Source organism: Bison bison, unplaced genomic scaffold (assembly GCF_000754665.1).
Source record: "Bison bison bison isolate TAMUID 2011002044 unplaced genomic scaffold, Bison_UMD1.0 scf7180017864530, whole genome shotgun sequence".
NCBI classification, from domain to species: Eukaryota; Metazoa; Chordata; class Mammalia; order Artiodactyla; family Bovidae; genus Bison; species Bison bison.
In genome coordinates, this window is record NW_011495080.1 from 4,288,646 (window position 1) to 4,305,717 (window position 17,072).

Below are 17,072 nucleotides of genomic sequence, written 5' to 3' on the forward strand. Positions count from 1 at the left end.
AAAAAAAAAAAATCCTTCTTTCTTCCTAATCTTATGATCTGTTCATCTTCAGTTCTCATTGTTAACCAAAGTTTAGGCTCTCCACACACAGGTGCCAAATCAAGATTTGGAGATAGAATTTGGGGTGAAGCAGAAATCACTGTAGACAGTGACTGACAAATCTAGACAGCATATTAAAAAGCAAAGACAATCATTTTGCTGACAAAGGTCGGTATGGTCAAAGCTATGGTTTTTCCAGTAGTCGTGTATGGATGTGAGAGCTGTAACATAAAAAAGGCTGTCAGCTCAGTCGTGTCTGAATCTTTGCGACCCCATGCACTGCGGCACACCAGGCCTCCCTGTCCATCACCAACTCCCGGAGTTCACTCAAATTCATGTCCATTGAGTCGGTGATGCCATCCAACCATCTCATCCTCTGTCGTCCCCTTCTCCTCCTGCCCTCAATCTTTCCCAGCATCAGGGTCTTTTCAAATGAGTTAGCTCTTCACATAAGGTGACCAAAGTATTGGAGTTTCAGCTTCAGCATCAATCCTTCCAATGAACACCCAGGACTGATCTCCTTTAGGATGGACTAGCTGGATCTCCTTGCAGGCCAAGGGACTCTCAAGAGTCTTCTCCAACACCACAGTTCAAAAGCATCAATTCTTCGGCGCTCAGCTTTCTTCACAGTCCAACTCTCACATCCATACATGACCACTGGAAAAACCATAGCCTTGACTAGACGGACCTTTGTTGACAAAGCAATGTCTCTGGTTTTTAATATGCTGTCTAGGTTGGTCTTAACTTTTCTTCCAAGGAGTAAGCATCTTCATGGCTGAAGTCACCATCTGCAGTGATTTTGGAGACCAAAAAAATAAAGTCTGCCACTGTTTTCACTGTTTCTCCATCTACTTGCCATGAAGTGATGGGACTGGATGCCATGATCTTTGTTTTCTGAATGTTGAGTTTTAAGCCAACTTTTTCACTCTCCTCTTTCACTTTCATCAAGAGGCTCTTTAGTTCTTCTTTGCTTTCTGCATATGTGTCATCTGTATATCTAAGGTTATTGATATTTCTCCCAGCCATCTTGATTCCAGCTTGTGCTTCATCCAGCCCAGCATTTCTCATGATGTACCCTGCATATAAGTTAAATAAGCACAGTCACAATATACAGCCTTGACGTACTCCCTTTCCTATTTGGAACCAGTCTGTTGTTCCATGTCTAGTTCTAACTGTTGCTTCTTGACCTGCACACAGATTTCTCAGTAGGCAGGTGAGGTGGTCTGGTATGCCCATCTCTTTCAGAATTTGCCACAGTTTGTGGTGATCCACACAGTCAAAGGCTTTGGCATAGTCAATAAAGCAGAAATAGATGTTTTCCTGGAACACTCTTGCTTTTTCAATGATCCAGTGGATGTTGGCAATTTGATCTCTGGTTCCTCTGCCTTTTCTAAATCCAGCTTGAACATCCAGAAGTTCACTGTTCACGTATTGCTGAAGCCTGGCTTGGAGAATTTTGAGCATTACTTTACTAGCATGTGAGGTGAGTGCAACTGTGCGGCAGTTTGAGCATTCTTTGGCATTGCCTTTCTTTGGGATTGGAATGAAAACTGACCTTTTCCAGTCCCATGGCCACTGCTGAGTTTTCCAAATTTGCTGGCATACTGAGTGCAGCACTTTCACAGCATCATCTTTTAGCATAAAGGCTGAGCACTGAAGAATTGATGGTTTTGTATTCTGGTGCTGGAGAAGACTTCTGAGAGTCCCTTGGACAGCAGTGAGATCAACCAGTCAATCCTAAAGGAAATCATCCCTGAATATTTATTAGAAGGACTGATGCTGAACCTCAAGCTCCAACACTTTGGCCACCTGATGCAAAGAGTCAACTCATTGGAAAAGACCTTGATGCTGGGAAAGACAGAAAGTAAATGGAGAAGGGGGCGGCAGATGATAAGATGGTTGGATGGCATCACCACCTCAATGGACATGAATCTGCGCAAACTCTGGGAGAAAGTGGAGGACAGAGGAACCTGGCATGCTACAGTGCATGGGATCACAAAGGGTCAGGCCCGACTTAGTGACTAAGCAACAACAACGGCTGTTTTAGCCAATATGTGAGAACAAAAAGTTGTAAGAAATCGGAAGTTTGGGGCTAAAAATCCTATTGTTTGCAGATGTGATGATGTGCTTTTCTATTGAGAAAAACCAAAATAAACTACAGGTGAATGTGTTTTTAAAAAATGGAGGTAGGCAACCATAAGTAATTGGTATTGGGATGAATCTCAGGGAAAATAGACTTCCTTGGTAAGTTCCCCCTATCTTGTCAAAGCCAACCAAAACTGCCAGTCAGCATTCTCAGGCCACCATCAGGTTGAGAGAGCGATCCCAACGATGACAAGCACTGCCATCTGCCACCACTGACACACGCACAGGGTCCCCAGCTAGCCACAGACTTACCCATCAAAATCCTGCTCCAACAAGTCCCTACAGACAAAGACAGCAAAGCACTTTTGTGTTATTCTTGACTGAGATCACTCCTCCTACAGACCTGAAGTGCATACACATAAGCGTGTACAATTACAGTTCATCTGCTTATAACAGGTATGCATCAGTGACAGCAGTACCAGGAGAGAAATGCTGCTTAACGGGACAAGCCCGGGACTACAACTTTTTCTTTTCACCCAGCCTTGTGTGATAGTGGGCTTCCCTGGTGGCTCAGACGGTAAAGCGTCTGCCTGCAATGTGGGAGACCCGGGTTCGATTCCTGGGTCGGAAAGATCCCCTGAGAAGGAAATGGCAATCCACTCCAGCACTCTTGCCTGGAAAATCCCATGGACGGGGGAGCCTGGTAGGCTACCGTCTATGGGGTCGCACGGACACAACTGAGCAACTTCACTTTCACTTTCTTTTGTGTGATAGTGATAACAATCATGCTCCCTACACCACAGATTTGTATATTGCCTTCCATTTCACAAAGTACTTCACATGTACAAAATTCCATTTTTATTCTCACCACCACTTTATAATATAGACAGGTTAAGTATTCCTCTACAGAAGAGGATACTGGAAGAAAGAAAGCAATGCGTTTGTCTAACCTCACAAAACTGATAAATTGTTAGAATTAAGAAGTTCTGGCTTTTCAACCCATTTTTGGTTTTACTATACCATACTGGACCTAGCCACCACCTGTCAATAAATGTGGGCCCCAATTTCAATCCATTAAATCCCAGCAATAAGTCAGATAAGAAAGAACGCACAGTAAAGATACAGAAGTCAGAGCACCAAAATGACAGCTCTAAAAAGTTCCAAGTCAGCTCAACTCTGGAGACCATCTAATCTACCCAGTAAACAAAACTCACATTGACCAAATAATCAGGCTACAAAATCAGAATAAGAGCCTGAGACGCATCAGCTCTATCTGAAAGCTGCACTAGAGGAAAGCAACAAGTAACTTTTAGTCAACCTTCAACATGTCTACATACACATGAATATTGCCACGTGATGTCTGTCTTAACACAAATATTTTATTTCCAGCTACTACTTACAGCAAGTGTTAAATGAAGTCAAGGACAATTGGTTTTGGTCTGTTTTACACCATAGGCTATACACCACATCACTGGTTCCAAACCTGTCCAAACATTGGAATCACTTGGAGAATGCCAACAATTACAGAAGTTACTGTCCCATCCCCAGAGATTTCAAGCCTAGGGTGCAATCTGGGCTTTAGGGTTCCTGAAGGATTCCCTGATGTACAGAGTTTGGGAACCACTGCCCTACAGCCAAGTGAGCCAACTGAAAACTGCTGAACGTGATGAGGTTTAGTGAAACAACACACAGTTTCTATGTGCTTTAAAAGAGGCAAATTAAAAGCAGATACAAAAAGCAAAGCAAAAGAAAAGGGAAGCTACTACAATAAGCCAGTGCCTATCAAACAGTGTGGCTTTTAAAAACCCCAGCCTTCAAAATCAAACATAAATTAAAAGGGCAGGGGTAAATACCCACCCCACACACCCACACACAATGGAATATTACTTAGGTAACAGAAAGGAACAAAATTGGGTCATTTGCAGTGATGTGGATGGACCCAGAGTCTGTCATACAGAGGGAAGTCAGAAAGAGAAAACCAAATATTGCATATTCACACATACATATAGGCTCTAGAAACATGGTACAGGCTATTTGCAGGGCAGGAACAGAGACGCAGCTGTGAAGAACGAACATGTGTACAACAGGGCAGAAGGGGAGAGTGAGACAACTGGAGAGAGTAGGACTGAAATATACATATATACACTACCACGTGTGAAGTAGACAGCTAGTGGGAAACAGCTGCATATAGCACAGGGAGCTGAGCCCAGTGCTCAGTCATCACCTAGATGGGCGGGATGGGGGTGGGAGAGGGGGACACGGGAGGCTCAAGACGGAAGGGATACATGCATAGAGCTGATTCACATTGTTGCAGAGCATAAACCATCAAAATACACTCAAGCAGTTATACTCCAATAAAAAATAAAAAATAAGATAAATTAAAAGGTCAATGAGTGAGAAAAATAGTTACTACAAAGCCTGTACTTTTACTCTCCAGGAGAAAAATGCTGCTGCCACAGTAAAACTACTTACTTAATTAGGGATCCAAAAACCAAGGTTATTCATTTACTAACTTTATTTTTAGCTTTTCCTTAATCTTTTTGCCAGGAAAATTAGATGTAGGTGTTTCAATTCAGGGTTCCCAAAGAGAGCTGAAAGCAGCTACGGCTGACCGGCCTATTAAAATATTAATGGCAAACCATATTCCCCACTCCCAGCCCCTGGATTCCTGGAACTCTGGTGGTACCGATCATGATATGAGATGCTGTTTATTTCCTCATCATCTGTCTCCTTGTACTAGCATGTAAGCTCCTTCAAGGTTAAGGTCACCTTCACAGATCCATGTACCAACAACGGCATTGTCATATTCGTTTGTCCATCTATAAAAACACATGCCAAATTCTTTGCTGATCAATTATTAGTATAGAATCTTGGCATCAGTTTTTAAGATCAATATTCTACACTAGGAACAGATGGGTTTTAATGGTGGATATTTCATTATTGATCATGGATACATTTTTTTTCATTATGTTGTACAGAAATCTATATGGAATACTGAAACATTTTGCAGGCACTGAACCACTTCACGTTACATCCAGTAAGTTCTCTAGAATGTTTCAGCTCCTGATAGCCATAGTGCTTTCATCTCAATACCACTTGTAGACTCAGGAGAGAAAAAAACAGTCCTGTGAGATCTCAGAAACTTTCAAGCCACGTAAGGGGATATGCATTTTGGCCCCTTTTGTCTTACTTGTACATTATTTTATAATGGAAGCATGATCACCCCTTGCCTATCCATAAAATGAGAAGAGAGTTATTTGCTAATGACACAGGTTTACTGGCACCAACGGGACCAACTTCACTGGCCCACTGGTCCTGCCATCTAAGCAGTGACAGAAAGAAGAACAACTCTAATACTAAAGTCAACGGAAGTCAATACTTTTGATAGGCATCCTCTGAAAGTGAACCGGCCTACATCTGACTACAATACCCAACAGATTAACACACCTGGTCACCTAAGACTAGATTTTGCAACAAACTGATCCTGGGTAGCTTACCAAGAGTCAGTGGGTACCCATTGAGCATATTCTTGATGTAGGCTTAAGAGGTGACTTATAACACAATCTGGAATTTGTTCACACAAGATCCTGAAAACATGGTCTAGAACTTTGAGGTCTTGGTCATCCAACCATGCATGTGTTAGAGCAGAAGAGATGTGTGTTCTGAGAAAAATTCTCTCTCTGCCTGCAGGGATTCCTTGACCATATAAAATGTGGAGTGGTCTTTTACTCGGGGCAAGAAGAAAAGGAATCAGAATTGCCTAACTTAGTCCCACTTCAACTCTTAGCTCAAAACAAGTCCACCTCAGACTGGTTTTTGACAGTCTAACATGGTAGCGATCACCACATCCTTTCTTACAGTATCAGTAAGCAAATTAATTACAAACAGCATTTCTAAGGTCTTATGATGGATACTTGGTGTACTTTACATACATAGCTTACTATTTCTGTTGTTTATGTTCTGGTTTTTTTGGCCATGAGTCATGTAGGATCTTGGCTCCCTCACCAGGGATCAAACCCACACTGCCTGCAGGGGAAGGTGAAGGCTTAACCACTGAACCGCCAAGGAAGTCCAATAGCTTAATATTTCATTTAATCCTTTCAGCAACCCTGAGGGCATTCAATTATTCTCAATTCCAACTTTCAGCTAAGCCAAATTAAATAATTAGCCCCAAGGCATTCAGCTAGTAAAAGTCAAAGCTGGGATTCAAGCCCAGGTCCACCTGACCCCCAGGAAGCCCCATGCTCACATTCACAGCCTTGAATGTTGTCCAACAATTGCAAAGGATCTTGAAAACTAAAAATATGACAAATAGAGTTATTTTTATCATAGGATCTTTGAAAACTATGCAATTAAGTAGCTGTTTTACTCTCTTTATCCCAAATGTGGGCACAATTTCATAGGGTAAGTGAAATAATTCCACCATACCATTCTCTCAGCAAAGCACTCTGGGACCTCTAAGAAGGCAGCCAACATAAATATGCTATTATAATTATCGTTAACAATCCCTATCTGGCTATACAGCTATAGATTCTTTTTAAAAAGGTGTTATAAATAAAAAAGACAAAATGATCACGATACATTCAAAATCTCTACAATCTCAGGAAGCCTTAGAAATGAAAAAATTATTTTAGTCACAAGCCTTGTGACTGTCAGCTAAAGTGCTTCAAAACTACTCGCACGGGCTTCGTTTCCACTGATTGAATGCAATTATGAATTGACTTCTATAGGTTGATAAATCAGAACTTGTGTAAGTGGTTTTCAAAGCTCATCTGTGCAATTTCGGTTTGATGCAGACTTCCACCCAAAACTCTCCTTAAAAAAAAAAAAAATAGTTTGTAAAAATATTAACTATCATGAAATACCTTCCTGGTTGGCTCACGCCACTGGAAAGAAGCTGCTATTCTTATATTAATAATTCTTCCCAGAATTAATCAGTCATTGTACATTAGAACCAGCAGCTGGAGTGTTTTGAGTGATAATGAAACCTGTAACAAGGCATCTTCAGCCGTCTTTTCAAGACAATAAGGGAATTAAAATTTCAATTTAAATGCAGAGGTTTGAAACACGCTTCACTGGCAAAATTACTTCAATTAATGTGAGTGGAATACAAAGGACAGACTGCAGAAATGTGATGCAGCAACCAGAAATTATGTCATTAATGTGCTTGCAACAACCCGGCACAATGACTGCAGAGGTCTAATTTAAACCGTACATATCACAAAGCTACAGGCTACAATATTAATCAAGTCTCTGATTTCAACATGACGGATACAGGCTTCTTGCTGGATCACTTTTAGCTTTTCATAAGCTAACAGCAGCTGTTTACCTTGAAAGAGGAAACAAAAGGCCAGGCCTATTTGCAGACATCCCCTGTCATGACAATTTAATTATTTTATGCAATACTCGGGTTATCATATCAAAAGAAATAAATATCCCATCTAGAAGCCGCATCTGTAGCCATCAGCCCACTCTGATGGTGAAGCAGGAATTGCAGGAGCTGACACGATCTGTGGGTCACCACTGATTTATTTACTCTGGATTTATTAACCTGAGGAGGGATTAAATTATTGGGCATCTGCACCTGCCTTAAAATGGAAATGCAAAATCTTTTGATAAAAAGATCCAAGGAAATCAGAGGGGTTTGAAAGACTAGACTGTCCTGCCTTCACTTTCTTCTGATGTCTTTTCGCAAAGATTTTCACTTGGACTCTTGAGATGCCTTAAGTAGATTTTACTTCTAAGAGCACATAACCACGGGGAAAAGCAATGTGATTATTTTCTCATATGAAGTCCAATAAAAAAGCAATTATAGACCTTACCATTTATTCACATACAAAAGGCAAACTGAAGAATATTTCCAACTTTTTAAGCACATCTTAAATCCCACCTCCATGAAATCTTCATTGTATGTTAGGAAATGCTAACCCCCCAGGTCATGCAAAGCAACTACCTCATCTGGAAAATGGAGAGGACCTCAGAAACCTCTCTCTCATAAGAGTATTGTAAGAATTCAGTGTCTAAAATGGTACCAGGACATAGTGAGGGCTCAATACATATTAGCTAGTATTATAATTATGCTTTTGTTGTTCATTTAAACACTGTAGAAAGGAAAGGTTAGGAACGAGAGAACTTTGCCATTAAGAAAACAAAAAGATTAACTAAAGCCACAAATCAGAGGGAAAAAGTCAGACCCAAGCTTGTAGAAAGGAAGTGCCCTTTTCTATTTATTGGTAAGACAGTCTTCCACAGAGCTACCCATTTGGCTAATCATCAGTGAACTCTATGTAAAGTGCATTATGCTAAGTACAGGGTAGACAAAAATAGGTAAGACATAGTCCTTGCCCTTAACGACCTACCATACAAACAAAAGCAACTATATTCCTGTGAAATACATGCAGCTTATGGAAACAAATTTACTCATGTTAAGCATTAATACTACAATGAATATATAATATTTCATTTTTTTAAAAAATAAGGTAAGTATCTAATCACCTAGGGCATTCAGAAACTCGATGAAATTTGAGCCACGTCTTAAAGAATAAATCATCATTTTCCAAGTAGGAAGGATGAAGATTAGGTTTAAAGAAATGTATGGTAAGAGCACTGCTTTAAAGAGCAACCAGAAGCTGACAGTCAGAAGTACAACTAACAAATACATGTAGTGTCGCTGAAGGAGTCCTTTACTAAGCATTATTATTATAAAGGACATAAATTGAAACTTTAATAAATGAGAGATAGCCTGTTCACAATATTACAACTGTGAAAGACAATATTACAAAGAAGACACTCTCCTAAATTTAATCAAAATGTCATCATGTTGGGACTTCTCCAGCAGTCCAGTGGTTAAGTTTCCACACTTCCTATGCAAGGGACATGGGGTTCCATCCCTGGTAGCAATCTACAATCCCACATGCTGCAGAGCATGGCCAATGGAACCTGACAAGCGGATACTAAAATTCCTATGCAAGAGTAAAATAACAAACGTGTGAAGATAAACAATAAATGTGTAAAGAGTAAAATTAAAAAATAAAATGTGTCAAGAATAGCATAGTTCTGAATAGCAAAGTGAGGGAATGTCTTCACCTGCTATTAAGATATATTTTAAAATTATAGTAATTAAAACAGCATGGTTTTGGTGCAGATACAGACAAGACCAACTAAACAAAATAGAGAGATCAGAAACAGACCCATGCACATATGCAAACTTGGTATGTGACCAAGGTGGAATTATAAACCAGCAGGAAATGAATTCAATAAATGGCTTGAGCCAAGCAGCTATACTGAAGGTAAAATCAGATCTCTAGTTCATGCCATATACATTTTAAGTGGATTAAAGACAACAGTATAAGAAATTCTCTTTGTGACAGTGGGATAAAAAAAAATAAATTTCTCAAAAGAAGTCACATAACAAAGGAAAAAAACACTGTAAAACATTGTTGAATTAAATTTTAAAACTGTTTAATAAAAGACACCATAAACAAAAAGATACTACCAACTGGGAAAAGATATTTACAATCCATCTAACAAAAAATTAGTATCCAGAGTGAAGAACTACAAACAGAAAAAAAGAGGAACTTCTGAGAATTATCTCTCTCACCTTCACTCTTTTCTAGAGGTGACTGCCCTTTCTTCTCAACCAACTCCCCACGTCTCCCATGTCCCTCAATCACATAGTTTTACTTAGAATTGACAATCACAGTATCCAAGGTGACCAATAGATCCTACGCTATTTCTGAATTAGAAGATTATTTTCCTCTGCAAAGCTGGAAATTGTAAGATAATAGCTTACAAACCTTTTTCCCCAAACACCAAAACTCTGCCCACATGTGGAAGAAAGTCCATAGAAAAAAAATTTTTTAATGCAGGAAGACCATATAGATGGCCTTCAACATAGATGCCTGTTCTTTTAGCAGACTGGCTACATGGGTAAAGCAATTCTCTTACCTAACCTAGCTAGAGCTGAATTTCTGCAACTTAGAACTAAGAATTTACAGAATATTTAATGAGGTCCTTAAGAAAATAAGTTCAAAAAAAATATATGGTATCATTAATTAGCTCTTAAATAAATTAGCCCTTGAGGAATAAAGGCTAGTCCTAAAATCTGAAATCCTAAAATGAACATAACACCAAAATAAACATTAACAACCTATTTTTAATATATGGCACTAACTTAAAAACAGGCCCAGTACAAAAAATCATGGTTCCAATAGACGTATACATGCTACACAAATATATATATATATATATATGTATATATAAGCTTATCCATTTTGACTGCTGAGTCTTGAATATTTAGTACATATATGCCTTCCTGAGTTTCCCAGGTGGCTCAGTGGATAAAGAATCCACCTGCCAATGCAGGAGAGGCAGGAGACATGGGTTCGATCCCTATATTAGGAAGATCCCCTAGAAGGGGCAACCCACTCCAGTGTTCTTGCCTGGAGAATCTCACGGACAGAGGAGCCTGGCGGGCTACAGTCCATGGGGTCACAAAGAGTCTAACGTGACTGAAGCGCTGGCCTTGCATGCACGCATGCCATCCTAACATAAACCGACAGTAAGGCTGAGAGGTGAGTAAATTTTTTATTGGACACCATATAGTCATTATTAAGGAAGATGACACTATAAAGATACTAAAAATAACCAATTATTTTGCCACTCTGAAGAAAAGACCATAATTAACCTCCTTCCACTGTGGAAATTCACTATCACATAACCAGGTTTTAATATATGAGAGAATATCATGGCACATCTCATCTCTTGGTTATCAAGTTTCCTTTAAACCTTAAGACAGACTTCGAGCAAAATTCTTCTTGAAAGTCAGAATGAATTAGAACCACTTAGAGGATTTAACCTGTTTTGCTCCCACTAATTCCTCTCAGTGTTTTGGGTTTTTTTCTTCCCAGAGTTGCAGGCAATCTAATTTGTTGAAACAAAGATAAGGGACCTTCACCTATCGTGGAAAAGAAAATCCAAATACAGTCCATCTGCTCCTGAGAGTTTCTGTCATCCCCAGACAACTGTGAGAAGGATACAGGGGAGTTGGTGTGGGAGGAGGAGGTAGAATAAGCAGCTCCCGTTCAGAGCCACAGGCCCTGGAAGGTTAAGGTTTTTAGGAAGCAAGATTTGTTTGTTTGTTTGTTTTTTATTCATTATCCTCTCAGCCACGTGTACCACCAGCTGCAACCCTCTCTTGAATTTTCACTTCTAATTCAGAAAGTAGCAGAGAGGACGAAGATACAGGCTAAAGGCTAGTCTGTGGCATACTTCTGCTGGACAAAGTAACTTCCAGAATTATTCCCCTGAAAATTATTTTGTTTCTTATCAACTTAAAGGAAAAAAACAAAAACAAAACCCTAAACATTCTTTCACAGAATTTGTGCAACCTACAGTTCAGAAATCTCGAAAAGTTCTGTCTCATGCAGATTTCATTCTTCAAAATGGGGTTCATTAATCATCTTCCTCTGACACTCCAACTAACACCTCTCATCACCATTCATGACAGGTCCTGGTTTCTCACCATCGTACTTCTTGCCATTGTTCCCAAGGCAGACGACGTAAATAACCATAGCCTACCACTGCAAACATTGAAACCAGGAAGAGAACCAGGCAGGCTTCACCTGCAAGGGCTCATGAATGCCCAGAGGGCAGCTTGTCATGTGCTTCGAGAGGGACAGAATTCAGAGGGAACAGAAGGAAGCACTCTTCTATCTGAGCAGAAACACCCAGGAGTGTGGGCTGTGCTCTTACCAGCATGTCGGTGGCACTGAGATAGTGCTTGCTGGCCATGCACTGTTCCAGCTTTTGAGGCACTTGCTTGATATTCTCGATTTCATCCAGCAGGTTCAGAACATGCTTATGTTCAATTCCTTCAATCCACAGCTTCCGAAGCTCATCTCGTTTGCAGTGCAATAGCATCTTGCATGAAAGCAGATTCTCTTTCACCTGGAACGGAACAGTTTCCATCTTGGGTCAGTGCAAAGTCTTGCCAGACTAAACCTACAGTGTGGTTTGTATTCTTCACCATTACCGCTGTAAGTAACAGTCCGTAGTTCTCACTGCCACCCGTTTTCCTGAGGCTAATCTACACGTGGAATTCTAATCCTGATTAACACACAGAATCACTTGCTTAGGTCTCCACTTCTCTGTATTCTCCTTCCTGTGAGATGAGAGAATTACTCCTAACCAACCTCTGAGTAATCTAGAAAAATATTACTCAGGCTACAAAGCACTCTGAAAATAGGATGTTCCACACCTAAATTAGGATGTCTAAAAGGGAGTGACTAATTTGAGAGACCACGCTATTAATCCTTCTCCATTCTTTCTGGCATATTTCCTATTCAGCTGATGAGTCACCTGGCTCATCCTTCGAGGTCTAAAACTTCAGCTGAATTTTATAACCAAGGAACTGGACGTTCATCTCAACTGACTAAAATGAAAGTAAAGTCAGCTTCCAGGAGAGTAGACATATCCAGAGGCACTCATGAAATAACAGAATTAAAACATGCCAAGAATTTTTTGCCATGTATTCTGATTTTTAGATATTAAATAAGACGGTTGCCAGCATTCTCATAGATCTGCCCAGTTTGGCACCAGCATCGGTAAGCAAAGCTTGATAACGAAGGAGGAGAAGAGGAGCAGGGAGGGGTAGACACAGTGTTCAGGATAAGTGTCTTTCCACTTCCTACCCTAATTAAAAATTTTTATTTTTATAGCATGATACAGTAAAAATCATGAGCTTTCACAATTTACAGAACTACTTTTATATACTCTTGATATTCTTTTATATGTGTCTTTATTTAAGTTAGAATTTCATATTTGTTTACAGTTTTGGCTTTCTGTTTGAGGTACATGAAGGGATATCACTTGAGTTTTAGCAAATGCATACATATCTGCATAATTCAAACCCTCATTAATGTATAGGACATTCCCATCATTCTAGAAAGTCTACCATGTTTGTAACAATTAAAGTATCTTCTTCTACAATATTTAGTGTCGTGGCACACAGACTCGCTATTTTTTTTGATGATTATAAAACTAAATTTTAACATCTTTCCAAAAAACATGGAAAATAGGATGAATGAATGCTAAAATGAGAAGGTATCTTGCGACAGTATCTAATCCAATCCTACAACTTAAGGACAACTTTTATCCTTTTTAAAATCATACTTTTATCAAACTCTCCAATGTAAAAAGAGCCCTAAGTAAGGGCACTCTCATCTCTCCTGATAAGCACAGTAGAATGACTTAGCTTTTGAGGGAGTGATAGACCTCTTTAACAATCTGGCAAAGAAGTTTCTAAGGAACCTAATTCTTCCTGCAATCCCAGAGAGATGGCAAAATAACTCCTCCTTAGCATGAAATACTAAGACAAGAGAGAACAGAGAGGAGGGAATAGCAAAGATGGCAGGAAATACTTGGAAACTGACAAGAAGATGGACGGCATCAAGTGGGGTTTGTTAAGACTGAAAAGGAAGCACCAAGAATTCAAGGTGGAGGGACTTCCCTCGTGGTTCACTGATTGAGACTCAATGCTCCCAGTGCAGGGATTGTGGGTTTGATCTTTGGTTGGGGAACTAAAAGCCTACATGCCACAAAGTGCAGCCAAAAAACTTAGCCAGCAGACCCATAGGTAGCAATTTATCAAAAAAAAAAAAAAAAAGAACAGAGCTGAAAGTATTTTGAGTCCTCAAACATCTTCATCAAACCACACAGATGTGTAATTCCCTCCCCTCAACCCTGGCCAAATAGGTTTACAATCTGAAGAAACTGAACTATAAAGAATCTGGACCAGGAAATGTCAGCCAACTGGGAGGAGGGAGGCAGGCACTGAGCAGGAAACAGGAAGATGGGGTCAAACTGGACCCACCAACAAGGAAGGTCCTCAGCCCTCTCTGGACCCTCAACCTCCTTGCTGGGTTGGCTCCAGTAATACTCAGCTTGACTCTGAGCCCCGATACGGGAAACATATGGCTCTCCCCTGGGAAAAACAACCAACTGAAAAGACCTATAAATGGTGACATTTGAAGCTCCAGCAAGGAAACTGTTGGGTCCCTACCCAATCATCACAAGACAAGTCCCACCACATGCTCTGAGCTGTGCAGTACACCTCCCTCCCCCACCCATGGAGCCAGCCAAGGATCACCATACAGTCAAGGAAAGCCTGTAATATGGAAGACAGGTAAAAGAAAAAGGTGCTGAGTGGAGCAGGGAAACAGAAACTAAGGGAGGAAAAAGAAATTTTTGAAATCTATGATGAGTATCCCTTGGGGGAAAAGATATTACATCAATGAAACAAGAATAGGATGCTATTAAAAAAAAAAAAAACTCAGAGAATGAAAACCAGCTCTTGGAAATTATAAGTATGATAGGAAAAAAAAAATCCAATAAACATTAAAAGAGACTCTTGAAATCTCCAAAGAGTAAGACACAGAAAAACAAAGGAAGGAAAATAGATGAGAAAAGAAAATTGTGTGATTGCTCCAACAGGTCCAAATAAGGATACCAGGGGAAGAAAAATGAGAGGGGAGGAAAAAAAAAAAAGATAAAATGTTCCAGAGCAAAAGATACGAATTTTCCAACTGCAAAGGCATGCCAAGTGTTCAAGACAATGGAATGAAAAAAGACCAAAGCCAGGGCACCTTATCCTGACTTGTAAGAACACAAAGATACAGTTCTAAAAGCTTTCAAAGGAAGAAAAAATAAAAAACCCACACAAAGGATTGTAAATCAGAACATATCTCAATAGGAACGTTAAAAGCCACAAGACAAAGGAATAATATTTCTTCAAAATCTTAAGAAGTCTTTCCCAGAAAAACTTTCAATCAAGTGTGAAGAAAAAAATAAAGACACTTTCAGACATGCAAGCTCTCAAAAAGACAGACCTCATTTGTGCTGTATCTCACCAACTACTGAAGGATACACTCCATCAATTAAGAGGAAAACGAGAACATACACAGGATCCAGCAAAGGGGGACACTGATGCAAAACAAACACAAGTGATTCTCCAGTCATTGACTCCAAGGAAAACAACAAAGATATCACACAAACAAAACAGTATGCTGGATGGCTTCAGTGCACACATTTATGTCGTTATAATAAAACAAGCTAAGATCATGGCATCCGGTCCCATCACTTCATGGCAAATAGATGGGGAAACAATGGAAACAGTGTCAGACTTTATTCTGGGGGCTCCAAAATCACTGCAGATGGTGACTGCAGCCATGAAATTAAAAGATACTTACTCCTTGGAAGGAAAGTTATGACCAACCTAGATAGCATATTCAAAAGCAGAGACATTACTTTGCCCACAAAGATCCATCTAGTCAAAGCTATGGTTTTTTTAGTAGTTATGTATGGATGTGAGAGGTGGACTATAAAGAAGGCTGAGCGCCGAAGAATTGATGCTTTTGAACTGTGGTGTTGGAGAAGACTCTTGAGAGTCCCTTGGACTGCAAGGAGATCCAACCAGTCCATCCTACAGAAGATCAGTCCTGGGTGTTCATTGGAAGGACTGAGGTTGAAGCTGAAACTCCAATACTTTGGCCACCTGATGCAAAGAGCTGACTCATTTGAAAAGACACTGATGCTAAGAAAGATCGAGGGCAGGAGGAGAAGGGCTGACAGAGGATGAGATGGTTGGATGGCATCATCAACTCAATGGACACGAGTTTGGGTAGACTCCGGGAGTTGGTGATGGACAGGGAGGCCTGGCGTGCTGCAGTTCGTGGGGTCGCAAAGAGTCAGACAGAACTGAGCAACTGAACTGAACTGAATAAAATAAGCACCAGTTATTTAACCAAAAACTAGGATACAACTATACAGAAAGGATGAGGGAAGATGAGGTGAGATGGGTGAACTAAAGTGAGAGGGGGAACCATAACTGGAACCTCATATACAATGTCTTAGAGAAAGAAATGGCTACCCGCTCTGCTATTCTTGGCAGAAGAATTCCACGGACAGATGAGGCTGCTGGGCTACAGGCCGTGGGACCCCAAAGAGTTGCACATGACTGAGCAACTAACACATATAATGTCTAAAATAGAAAAATCCAGAAAAGTAGTATAAGCTTACTACTTAGAAATATAGAAATACAAATACCTGGGGGAAAAAATGAAAGAAATTTCATACTGAAGTATGAAATTAGTTTTATGGTAGGATGAGGTAGGGAAAAGCTGGTTTTTAATCAGTATTTGTGATTTTATTTGACTTTTTAAAACACATTTCTCAAGGCCATTCGTAGATCCCTCTAGGAGTTCTTGGTCCCTGGGTTAAGAACTCTAGCTATTAAATCCATTCTATTTTAAATCTTAGTTGAAATCTATCAAAAGCTAATTTCCGATATTCTGCTCATATCACCTTGGTTCTATACGTCTCAGCTTTTTCCTCTGTGTGTAATGGTTACTATGGCAACAGTTAAAAATAAATTTTATGTCATACAACACCCAACTAGGCTCTTGATCAAGAGAGTGAGAGATAAACTTACAGTGTTGTCAGTAAAGCTTGGCAAACTCCTTTCTGATTGGAAAAAGACCATTATGGCATTTCATACAGGATATATACAATGTAATCTGCTCACTCCTCATTTTTGCTTACTAAATGGAGGAAAAATAAAAAGGAAGGTAGGATGTGTGGCTGGGTTTGGGGGCAGGAGAGATGGCATCAGGCTGTGTGGAAAATGAACATCACCAAAATGATTCCCTAAGTTGAATTTAGCCAAAGATGAGACATAAGAAGCTACAAGAACTTTTAAAACTAAATTGCCCTGAGGCTTCAGCTTTTTGATCAGAAAGTCACAGTTATCAAGAAATGTTCTTTTAAAACTTGGGGTGATGGGGGGAATACCAGTCAGCAATAAAAGGGAAGAAACATGAATTTCAACATTAAGGCTGAGCAAAGGAAGCCAGACGCAAGAGTGTATATTCTGACGTTCCAGAAGAAACAAA

At 39.9% G+C, this 17,072-nt stretch overlaps 1 protein-coding gene across 1 annotated transcript in view; it reads right to left on the minus strand.

The window, feature by feature from the left end:
- The window catches only part of LOC104982306 (exocyst complex component 4-like), a 245,211-nt gene that overhangs the window by 198,835 nt on the left and 29,304 nt on the right, over positions 1 to 17,072 (minus strand). Inside the window, exon 3 of the mRNA XM_010831657.1 lies at positions 11,878 to 12,072. Coding sequence (XP_010829959.1) covers positions 11,878 to 12,072 — 195 coding nt within the window. The remainder of the gene's footprint in view (positions 1 to 11,877; positions 12,073 to 17,072) is intronic.